At 31.5% G+C, this 13,091-nt stretch overlaps 1 protein-coding gene across 1 annotated transcript in view; it reads left to right on the forward strand.

Annotated features, from left to right (window-relative positions):
• Positions 1 to 9,678, forward strand: part of LOC148282067 (uncharacterized) — a gene marked incomplete at its 3' end in the record, with an annotated part of 104,399 nt that extends 94,721 nt beyond the window's left edge. The window contains exon 9 of the mRNA XM_088225673.1: positions 9,585 to 9,678. Within this exon, the coding sequence (XP_088081799.1) occupies positions 9,585 to 9,678 (94 nt within the window). The remainder of the gene's footprint in view (positions 1 to 9,584) is intronic.
• Between the last annotated feature and the right edge of the window lie 3,413 nt (positions 9,679 to 13,091).

Genomic DNA, 13,091 nt, shown 5'->3' on the forward strand with positions numbered 1-13,091 from the left:
TTAAGTAACAACAACAAACCATCACGCCGTTTCCCCGTAAGGGTAGGCAGAAAGTATAGAACGCCACATAACTCTATCTTTGCATACATATCTCGCTTTCTCTACATTCATACATCTTCTCATGCACGCGCGCCGATTCTTCAGACTTTTGACATGTCCATCTTCAAGTATTTGTTGGATTCGGTCATGCCAAGTCTTTTTTTCGGTCTTCCTCTTTTTCTGCATACATCAACATTCGCATTGTACCTAAATATTCTTAGCCGTTCTTTCGCTGTCCATTCGCTCAATATGTCCAAACCAGTGCGGAGCTCCTCTCTTGATTTTGTCGATAGTGCTTGTCCCAGCCTTACATAAAGTACGGATCTCAACATTTGTGCATCTGTCGTACATAGTTTTACCACACATTCGCCTGAGAGATCGCATTTCTGTATAAAAAAAAATTAAGTAAAGGCTTAGAATAGGTACAACGACAGCGGATTATTTTTGACGTGTTAGTAACATTAAGTGATTGAACGATTGGGTATTTTTATTTAGTGTAATATTTTTTGTTACCAATATAAAATACGTTTTTGATTTTATATCGTTTAACCTGTTGATCTTTTTCTTTAACTTATAACTTTGTAAAAAAAAAACATATAAATCCTCCTTACTGGATGTTCAGTTCTGAGGATTGTGCGGTGTACAAGTGTTTTTTTATATTATTCTTACGTTTTTAAAGCATTACATACAGTATCATTTTTTTCTTTGTTGCGAAAATACTTTATCGAGATATGTTTGCGAATTTGGATCATTAAATTCCACCATATTAAATTTTTCCTCAACGGGTGTTTCTTTATTTCTATTCTCTGAATCTAATACAAAAAGCATAATTTTTACGTTATTTATATTTTTTCTATCTTTATTATTTTTTTTTATTTTTAATTTATTGGGGATATCAACAGTAATATATGTAACAAAAATACAACAAATAAAATATACAGAGAATAAAACCAATGACAGATATCCACAGAAATACATTAAATACACGTACAATACATACTAGTGTGTTTGTGTGAATGTAAGTGAGTGAGAGGGTGGGTGAGTGGGTGTTATATTGGAATGAGAGTGGACATGTGTGTAAATATTGTAATGTGCAAATATTAAGTGTCAAGTGTCGAAAATACAAATATATTAAAAATATTAAGAATTAGAGATAAAATATAGTAAAATAAAATAAAATAAGATAAGATAAAATAAGACTTTATTATTGAAACTAAGTATAAGACAAAAAAGTATGTTTTAAGACGCGCATTTTAAATGTTATTTTTTTACAATCAAATGGATCAATAAGGGGAAAGTTCAAATTATATTCACTAACAAAACGTATAAGTGGAGAGTTCTGGGCATAGTTCGTACGAACTGCTGGCACATGAAATAGATAGCTCGACGTGTGACGGGTGCGGTAGCCGGGGACATTTAATGATAGCTCCGACAAAAGAGCCGGACTATCAAGGCGTCCACTAAGTAGGTCATGAAGCACCCCCATGTCCAACAGTAGACGGCGATCTTCTAAAGTAAGCAAGTGGTGTTTTTTGCAGGAAGACATATAATTGAGATCGGTATACCTGCATCTCCAGTTAAGATGTCTAAGAAATGTCCATTGAATTTTTTGAATTTTTTTTTTTTTTTCTTCCAATATATTTTAACACTTCATCCAAATCTATTGAAGAACGTGGATGTTAACTAGTTAAAAAAAATGTTTGTTAATAGATTATTCAACTAAGACAAATAAAAAAAATATCGTATTATCAGCACTATGTTTTTTTAATGTTTTGTATTTTTTAAATTACATCGCGTGTGACGTCTCAGATTCTCTTCTTAACGAGTTCTGCTCATTCGTCAAGTGACTCCGTAAACCGGAAATCTATTACATCTCTCTTATCATTGGTTGATTCGGAAGAACTAGTGACGAAATACAAAGTAGTTCGGTTTTATTAAAGTCTTTTATTTTTTCATTGGTTTTCAAGAAACTTCGCCGTATAGTTTAAATGCTCTAATTTTTACCGCGTGTAAGAATACATTCTTTATATCCAATTTTCCTTAGAGCTGAACTTCCTCATTGAAACATTTTATCTCTGCCTTGTTTTAATATTTCTCCTCCGCGTTTTGCGTCGTAATTTTTCTCATTTCTATTGTCTAAATCTAAAACAATAGCCTAAAATGGAATTTTATCAGTATTTGCTTCTAATGATACAGATAGACGATAGTCAGGTTTTACCGAACCTCTAATTAGTGGGTCCGAATAAATACTCGTCCATCGACGGGCTGTGAGCGGCCGATTGAATAGTCCGCCAGTTTCTCAGGTTTACGTGTGAGTGCTTTGACTCCTTGTTCTGGGAATGGCTACGACTTCTCATCCTATGGTCTGCAACGCCTTTGTGTGCATTCCGCCCACTTGTTAATCCTATCTCAGATTTTCATTAACACCTTTTATTTTCAAATAAGTTTATATGATATTAACCATATTCACAAATTAACGGTACACTGGACGTGAAACACCGATGTCCTTAAAAATGTAACGAAGCGGGACAATGATCAAAGGACATTTTTTTACGATGTTGATTCGATAATATTTTTTACGAAAATCGAATGAAAATATTGCAATCTTAGGGTGCATGATATGAAGGATGAATGTCAAAAAAGTAACTTTTGAGACATGACATTTTTAAGTTTTGAAACCTTTTGAACATGTTATTTAATTTAATTTACTAAGAATACATCAAATTATATGTATTTACCATAGAATTAAGAATAGTCCAAAAGGAGCGTAGAATCATATTTGAATGCGTCGGACTTTGTCCAATAATTCCCCCACTATGCCCTACTTTCGCCGCGCGCATTCCTGAGGTCGCAGCGTAATGTTGCTTAATGGGGAAAAAAAATCATGACACAAATATAAGGTAAAAAAAAGCAATCTGTTTATTTCTCTAAAATTTAATAGTGCACGCGGAAATATTGATTGACACAACAGAGTAGATAAGTAAAGGGTCATTTAATAAGAGTAATTGAATTAATGAACTTTGAACTTAAAATATAAAACTAATTTTATTTGACATAAAACGGATATTTTTATATCATGTTAAATAATATTTGATGCTTTGAAGATACTGTCGGTCAAATGTCTACCACTGAGTTGTTTAATCCGAGATCCAATTTTCATTCATTCTCTCATTAGATGAGCTAAGTAGGGTAAAAAAATTTACTACCCTGGCAACACTAACGAAATTTGCATTTTGTTTCTTCGTCAATTTGATAGATGGAAAAATAAATCCATTTTTAAGTAATGCATTTGTTATATTCACATTCATTTGCTAATTGCACATGAAATGTGATTGCATTATGTTTCTTTAAGATCCTAGCAGTATTTCTACACTTTAAAAGGACACAACACGGCATAGTTGAATTCAAATCAGGAGTTGCGTACTGAGCGACGTCTACAAAGAAACTAATGGGTCAAAACGTAAATCTACTCATTTATGAGTAGTTGAGTCGCCTTCTGTGCGTATGCGGTTTCTCGACTATTTTTAATTCTATGGTATCTATTTAATTTTAATTGGGTAAAGCAGCGAGCTAAACTGTATAAAAAATAGAATAAGTGTTGAAACAATGTCCTCGATATAAACGAGAATATGAGAACAATATTATATGAAACATTCTAAAACGAGACAAGGACAGTCGATGCGAATAAACCAGAGATTGAAATTATACAATTAACCACCAGATAGAAGTGAACAAAGGACTCAGACAACCTTTACAAAACAAACTAACCATCACGCCGTTTCCCCGTAAGGGTAGGCAGAGGGGATAAAACGCCACATCACTCTATTTCTGCATGCAGATCTCGCTTCCTCTACATTCATACATCTTCTCATGCACGCGCTTCGATTATTCCGACTTTTGACATGTCCATCTTCGAGTGTTTGTTGGATTTGGTCATGCACCATGTCTTTCTCGGTCTTCCTCTATTTCTGCATCCATCAACATTCGCATTGTAAATATTCTTAGCCGTTCTTTCGCTGTCCATTCGTTCTACACGTCCAAACCAGCGCAGAGCTCCTTTTTGGATTTTGTCGATAATGCTTGTCTCAGCCTTACATAATGCACCTACGGATCTCACCATTTGTGCATCTATCGTACATAGTTTTATCACACATTCGCCCGAGAGATCGCATTTCGACGGCATTCAGCCTACTTTCATCCCTGTTTTTCCAAGTCCATACTTCGCTCCCGTACATCAGGGTCGGGACCAGGACTCCGTTGTGAACAAAAGATGTTTAAAATATTATCACGAATAATAGAGTATGAATGAAAAAATATAAATAAACAAACAAAAACAAACAAACCATCACGCCGTTTCCCCGTAGGGGTAAGCAGAGAGGATAGAACGCCATAACACGCTATCTTGGCATACAGACCTCGCTTCCTCTACATTCATACGTCTTCTCATGCACGCACGCCGATTATTCCTACTTTTGACATGTCCATCTTCAATTATTTGATGGACTTGATTGTGCCATGTCTTTCTCGGTCTTCCTCGTTTTCTGCATCCATCAACATTTGCATCGTAGATCCTTTTAGCCGTTCTTTCGCTGTCCATTCGCTCTACATTCCCAAACCAACGCAGCACCCCTTTCTTGATTCTGTCGATAGTGCATGTCTCAGCCTTACACACTTCACGGATCTCGACATTTGTGCACCTATCATACATCGTTTTACCACACATTCGCCTGTAGGATCGCATTTTGACAGCATTCAACCTACTTTCATCATCATTTTTCCAATTCCATACTTCACTCCCATATATTAGAGTTGGCACTAGAACTCCGTTGTGAACTGCTAGTTTAGCGTCCCTCGATAAACATTTGTTTGCCAAAGTAGATTTCAGTGCACCGTTCACCCTTTAATATGAATATATTTTTTTAAATAAATGTCATAATCCGTAAGGGTTTATAAATTAATTTAAAATAAAAATATTTGGTTTTAACTTCATAAGTAAAATGACTACATAACGTTTTTTTTATTGTAACTAAAATGTATTCCCACAAAGAAATGTCATTTGAGAAACGTAATATTTTTATTATAGTGGAATTCTTATTTAAACACATGTAAAAATGCGAGAAAAATATATGTCTCGTGTTGAATTTGTTAAAGAGAATGAAGGTCTCTATGTCGATGCACAAAAATGCCTTCGTTAACAGAGAATCTAAGATTAGACGCGAGAGTGCAACAAGATCACTGCACTTCTTTGTCGTAATCCTGTTGGTTAGTCACCGGGCATCGGTGGAGGGAACAGCGAACTTGATGAATCAGGACAAGTCGAGGGGACGCTGCGCGCTGATGCTGCAGTCGGTGACTTCGTCCGCGGGTCGTCACACTCGGAGGGGCTAATATTAGGAACCGGAATAAATACATAAAACGGATGATGGCGACTGATGCATGTAATTATGCGCGAATGCATCTCGTCGTGTCTTCGTGTTCGTGTCGGGAGAACCAAGGACATTGGAGAGACAAAGAACGTTTGCATCCGTGTGCCAAGTTTGTCTACGTCGACAGAAGTTTGATTTGCCGTTCAGGACAAATAAATACAAATAATTTGCAACGAGAAAAACCTAACAAAGACTTAATAAAATTTCTTTACTCGTAATAATATTAGACAAATGCTCAAATCCCGACTAAACTGTTTTTTAGAAACAACGCAATTATCGCAATTCGACTAATTTATTAAAAGTGCAAGACCTAGATGTCAAGAACGATTTAAATCTATTTTATATAAATGAAATAATAGGAGATTAAACAGTATTTATTAAAAAAAAAGATTATTTTGGATTTAACCGAGTTTGATATAATTAAGTGGATTTAAGTAGTTTTTACGAAATTCATTATTGAATACATAAACCAATTGTTATTAGTTCTGTCATTTCTTGTCCATGTAAGGGTTGTCATCACTTAAATGAAATTCAACTTACAATAAAAATAAAAACAAAAGCAACGATTTATCACAAAAAATGCATCACTTTGATTGGCCACATCGGATATTGCTTGTTTTGAAAAAAAAACATGGTATGGATGTTGCCTATTTTTGTGTTAAATTAATTTAATTTCATCCTTTAATTACTATAGTAAAACGTTGGATCTTTTTCCACTTTAGATATAAACAATCTACGAATTCCTAATATTTTCATAGTTTTGCATTAAAAAACTTTTTTTACCTAAAGTGGATTTTACCGATATAGGTTCTAACCGACACAGATACTCCCTTAATATTTTATAAATTATAATTTATTTATTTCTTTTAAGAATACAACAGCCATTACTAAATTGACGAATGGAGGAAAAAACTGCCAAAACTCGCTAAAAACTGCATTTTAAAAATATCAAATTCTTACGCTATAAATTATCCGCTAATAACCGCTAATCATATATTAACAACTCATTGCAATAATTTTAATTGGGCGCTTATGAAATATAAAAGATAATTATAAACTCACAATTAGATTACATTCAGGTTTGCTTGTAAGGTGTAATTTTTCAAAACATAGTTTGTTCTTGCGATTTGACGCGAATCACAAAAAAACCCTCTCCTGAAAAAATACTTTTCAAGCGAATGTCGTGTTTTGAAAAAAAAAAAGGTCCTTAGTTTGCTTCACAATCTTTAATTAAATGTCATAAAAAGTATACTCGTGTCGGGTTTCTCCTTATCACTTTATTTGCAAAATAAACAATATTTTAATATAAATGGAAACCAAAATAAAGTTTTTCGTTAACTAACTGAAGTTTCGGCTTTAAAATAATGTTTAATTGAATTAAAATGATTATTTACAATTAAGGTTCTAGAATTTTCCTTGCATTTGTTTAGAGTAAGATGATTATTATTATTATTTTTTCATATTCTCGCCCATAAGGCTTTTACATGCATAAAAGCTATGTTAAACACGAGTATATAAACAAAATACAATATAAAGAAATTAAAGATAGAACAGTGTTTATAAATATAGCTGGTATAAAAAATATAAAAAAGCTGTAAAAGAGAAAAACAATTGTAAAAGATGTTGGAAGAAAAAAAAAGATAAACAAATAAAATACCAACATATGAAAGAAATACAGTTTATAGGTTGAAAGCCGCTAGGTTGATAATATTTATTTTATTTTATTTATTCATATTTTTCGCTTACAAACTATAATTAATAATAAAAATAATGTGACCTCACTGGGGTTTCCCGTGCCGAGGACGCTTAACAATTTAGTTTTTTTTATTACATTTGAGAATAAACAAAGAAGACTCACTTAAAAAACAAACATAATTAACAAATATTCAGACAGTTTTAAAAACAAGGTATTTATTATTTTTTATTTTTTTTATTTATTTAATTTTACAATACGCCCAAGGGGCATTTACAAAAAATATACAGTTAAGTACAAACATAGTGCGTAAAAATTTAAAAAATAAACAATACATTTAGAAACAATAAGAAGCATACTGCCATGCAAAATAAAAAGTGAAACTTTACACAGTAAAAAAGAAAAAAATAAATTTATATGGATATAATAAAAGTAATTGAATTAAAAAGCAAATTGTAAGTAACTTGTAAAGAATTCAAACAAAAAAAATATATACATCTATATTATTTATATTACAAAACACACAATGAAAACAACAAAAACCTAACATAAGCCATACAGTTGTGGAGCAGTTGATTCAGCATTGGTATGGGCGAATGAGACAATCCATTTTACTTCTACCTAGCTCCACTATCCATTTTTTTATAGCCTTTTTAAACATTTTCTCATTACTAATTGCTTTAATAGATAGTGGAAATAGGTTATAGATTATAGATAATACAATATAAACAGAATATTAACTTATATTTGATATGGAACATATACATTGCATTTTTAAATTTAGACATCGATGTTGTTAGCATATTGGTTCGTATGTACATTCATCCGTACTACTGGTGAATTCGCGCTGTAATTGGTCGATGGTGGACGGCAGAAGAATAGAATATTACATCGGGTAACTCGACCAGGCACTCGCACACCAATAAAATTTATGAGTTGACAACAATCGAACATTGATGTCATTACTTTTAATAAAAAGGCGAGTCATTTAATTTTAGTCTGTTTTCTAGTGTTTGTATATTCAAATAATTATTATTTAAGTATGTGTACTTTACACATTAAATCAGTATATTTAGTTTAAAATTGATAAAACGCAAAAATTTATGCTGAACTCTTTCGATGTCCTTAATCTGTCCTGTAATACGGTGACCATATAACCGAGTTTTATTCGAGTTGACTTCGCACTAAGACAATATCCTTTTTTTATTTTTTTATTTACATACATAAGTTTATTGTACATTATTTGAGATATAAGTCCCAACTCCATGGGACTAAAAGTCCTGTGTTGAGATGGAAGAGCAATTATTTGACACAGACGCATGAGTATTTCACTACAATTATAGGATCAGAAACATAAAAAATAGTTTTTAAAAAACATTTATTTTATGGCACATCAATATGGTAAACAGTAAACTTAAACATTCGGAAATTCATCAAGGAGTTTCCTACTCAAATCCCTCCCACTAAGGAAAATCCAGCCCTTAACTCCTTTTTTGAAAATAGTTTTTGTCCTTGAGAGCGTAATACGCTCTTCCAAAATATTGAACACTCTCGGTGCGATAAATGAGAGATGTCTCTAAGCAAAAGTCGTACGGGTTTTGGGTATGACATAATTCGTATTCCGGGAAAACCTCGTACGGAAATTTTGCTCGTTATTTTTTTTATTTTTTTTTATTTATATTTTTCGCTTACAAACTATAATTAATAATAAAAATAATGTGACCTCACTGGGGTTTTCCGTGCCGAGGACACTTAACAATATACTTTTTTGAAATTACATTTGAGAATAAACAAAGAAGACTAACTTAAAAAACAAACGTAATTAACAAATATTCAGACAGTTTTAAAAACAAGGAATTTATGCACATCTATATTATTCATATAAAAAAATACACAATGAAAATAACAAAAACCTAACACAAGCTATACAGTTGTGGAGCAGTTGATTCAATATTGGTATGGGCGAATGAGATAATCCATTTTACTTCTACCTAGCTCCACTATCCATTTTTTTATGGCCTTTTTAAACATTTTCTCGTTACTAATTGTTTTAATAGATAATAGAAGTAGGTTATAAATTTTAATTATTTAACGTATTGTTCAACCAGAAGTGTGTAAGTGCTTATTTTAGGTACAGTTGTCTCATATCCAGCACCTTCGTGTATAGGAACAACAGTTCTGACGGGTATGTTGGAGGGCGCACGAATATTATTCGCAATAATAATTTCTGTGAAATTATGAAAGGATATGTTTTCATTATTTTTATGGACTCGAAGTAAATATCTATTTCTGCAAATGGGTGTTATAAAAATTAATATATATGTACTATATAACAGTTATAATTATATTCCATGTAGAAATCGTCTTCAGTAGATACTAAATGTGTGTAACATCCATAATAGCATTTGTTTTCATGTTTGTTTCAGGAAAAGAATTCCTTACTGAATTACAACGTGTCCTGCATTCTCACCCTCCCGCCTTACCAACGCCAAGGATATGGCAGACTTCTCATAGATTTCAGTAAGTGCAACCATTTATCATATTTTTTTATATATGTCATAACATCTACTAACATTCTTACCAACTTTATATAAAATGGTATCCCACTTTTATTTTAGAGTAATTAAAAAGTGTGTTATAAAATAAATACAAGTTACGCCGTCTCTACACGTTTACGTCATAATAAATACGTAACGGCAGAAATGACATATAAGTAAAATATATAAATAAAACACGAGTGATACTTTAATCCACAAATTTGGAATATCCAGAATGGAATATCCAGCTGGATATTCCAAATTTGTGGATTAAAGTATCACTCGTGTTTTATTTATATAAAAAATTACAATGAACTTCCATCAAGAATTTTCACTTACAAACTTAAATGTTTTAAGTAAAGTACTTAATTTTTTTATATTTATGTTTTTTGTGAATATTTCTTGATATCTCCGTAAATAATGATTTAGATAAAATTATAATGAAAATTATCAATATAACTTCTTGGTTTAGTTTCACTTTGATGTAATTTGACCAACGAGCGCTTTCGCCTTAGAAGGCATCTTCAGGACTGGTAAATTATATACAACATTTTGAACTTTTATATTTTTTTTTTAATAAAATAATAATAAAAAAGAAATATTAGCGTTCTTATAATTTACCCAAATATTTTAATTTTGGTGACCATTTTTAACGAGTTGTAAATAACTCACTGTTAGAAAATGGAAATCCAGTTGAGGTAGAGTGGGGTTCGAACCCCGGACCTCTGATCCATGAGTCCGCAACACTAACCACGGGACCACAACGTGATTCACAATATTTGTTTCATGGTTTGGAAATAAAAAGGTTTTATTGATAAGATTAAAAAAATATTAAGATTTCATCTCGATTTCGGTCAAAACTTTCCTAAAAATGAACTGTTTTGCAAACCAGTTGTAATTTTATTTTTGGTGTCTGTCCCTTAGTTAAATACTCGTGTGATCTCTTTTTTATTTTATTTTTTTAATTTATCACAATTTATTTTTTTCATTTACAGTACGTATACATTAGTTACAAATACACACAAAACTATTACATTAACACAAAAAAACCCTTACAAAGGCATGTGTGAGTATACATTTTATTTTTAATTGAAATAAAGGCTACTGGAAGAGTACAATGGATTCAATAAATTAAAAATGAGTGGTGATATTAGAACACATTTTTTTTGTCACTAAAAATGAGAAAATTATAATAAAAGTATATTCATTAATTTTTTTCATTCTCATTATTATTATTTTTTTGCACCACAACAGGCCAGGAGGCCCAATTACAGTGGTGAATTACATTACAGAACAACCAGGCTTGAGAAAAATCACATTTTAGTTTTTGTGTCTCACCGGGAATCGAACCCCGAACCTTCCGTGCGTGAGTCAAGCGTCTTGACCACTACACCACGGAGGCCGCCGATTATTATATTCAAGACAACAAAATAAAATTCTTAAACGAACATACAACCTACCCTACCTGACCTCTACGACTGAACTGTAAAAAAAAACACACCAGTTTGACATAAACTACTTGACTAAAATTGAGACCTTAAAAATTGTGCACAAAATAACACCGGGAAACATACAAGACGACGACATAATATTAGTCAAAAATGCTGACATACACAAATATAACACCAGACAACAACAACACTATCATATTGAAAAAGCAAAGACAAACACAGGACAGTCAAAAATACTACATAATGGACTTAAACACTACAACGACTTACCTTACTACTTGAAAACTTTTACTGGAGACAAATTTAAAATCAATCTGAAAAAGCACATGATGACTGAACTAACTAGACTAGACGAGACATAAAATGACTAGACAATATAAAATTTCTAATGTTACCCTAACGGGTTTTTTTTAAATTGTAAATAAATAAATATTTTTTTTTTTAAACAGTAGGTATTTAAATCCGTTTTTTTATCCATAATTTCAACTAAAATTTAAATTGAAATATATTCAAATAATTAATATCTACCATACTGTCCATATGAAATGCATTGATTTGCATCTCTTGATATCCAAACCTTATAACAAATATTATAAACGTTCAAAATGTTGTAAACAATTTCTCAGTCCTGAAGATGCCTTCTTTGGCGAAAGCGCTCATTGGGCAAATTTAAAAAAAGTGAAATTATAATTTTATCTAAATCATGACCCATTTTTTCGATAAACGAAGTGGTTTAAATACTGGAGGAACTTAAACTTTCAAACTAAACACAATTACCCCCTCCCCTGTCATTATCAACAACCACTAATTTGTCCAGTGTTTATTTTATATATTATAGTTGTTAATAACCCTGAAGAGGGCAACGTGCTGATGCCGAAACTAATCGGTTGTGTAAATGTATAAAGTGGTTAAAAAGTATTTTTCAAAAGTAATATATATAACAATGATCGACAACGTTAGTTTTACAAACGTCTAAAATACGAGTAGTATAAGAACTACATGTAATACAAAACCGCCAAACTTAATACAAGAAATAAGATTATAATTTTTTGAACAGTTTATTATAATTTTTTTAAAACATAAGTGTGTTGACTCATTTTTCAATTTTTTTATTACAGATTTAATCAAACTCAATGTCCTTATTTAAATAAATTATCCTTTATGATTTATTTTTTTAAAAATACACATGACTGTTGAACACCTTTTTACATTTATATCACTGATTTTTATTAATATTGTAATCATCGTTTATTCTAATTGTTTAAAAAACTAGTCATATCATTAGCCAATGATGAAATAATTAACAAATGCATAGGCCACCCAATTATGTTTAAGCTGATGAAGGTACGCTTATAAAATATCACCCATTGTCTTATGCAGCGGTTTCTTCTGATATAAAATATCATGTATACTTGGGTGGTATTAGATGGATTTATCTTTTATATATTTATGGAATATTTAACAATGTGGTCGTCTCGAAGGCGTTAGGGAAGCTTAATAAAAAAATCACGTAATAAGTTTATTGAATGATTAAATCGTCTTTTGGCAAGCAAAACAGCTTAACTCGAGATTCGTGATAAATATTTTGATACGATCTCTTCTTCAAATGGAGATGAATTATATATTACAATAAATACTAGTGGCTGATCATCTTACATTCATGTAACAAATATTCAAGGTCATCTTGCATATTCATGTAACGAATATTTAAGGTCATCTCGCATTTATGTTACAAATATTCAAGTTCATCTTGCATTCATATATCGTATATTCAAATTTATCTTGCATTCATATATCGAATATTCGAGGTCATCTTGCATTCATATATCGAATATTCGAGGTCATCTTGCATTCATATATCGAATATTCGAGGTCATCTTGCATTCATATAACGAATATTCGTTGTTATCTTGCATTCGTATAACAAATATTCGAGTAACAAAAA

The sequence above is a fragment of the Micrasema longulum genome, unplaced genomic scaffold (assembly GCF_059751315.1).
Source record: "Micrasema longulum isolate JH-2025_06_02 unplaced genomic scaffold, ASM5975131v1 h1tg000381l, whole genome shotgun sequence".
Classification (NCBI taxonomy): Eukaryota; Metazoa; Arthropoda; class Insecta; order Trichoptera; family Brachycentridae; genus Micrasema; species Micrasema longulum.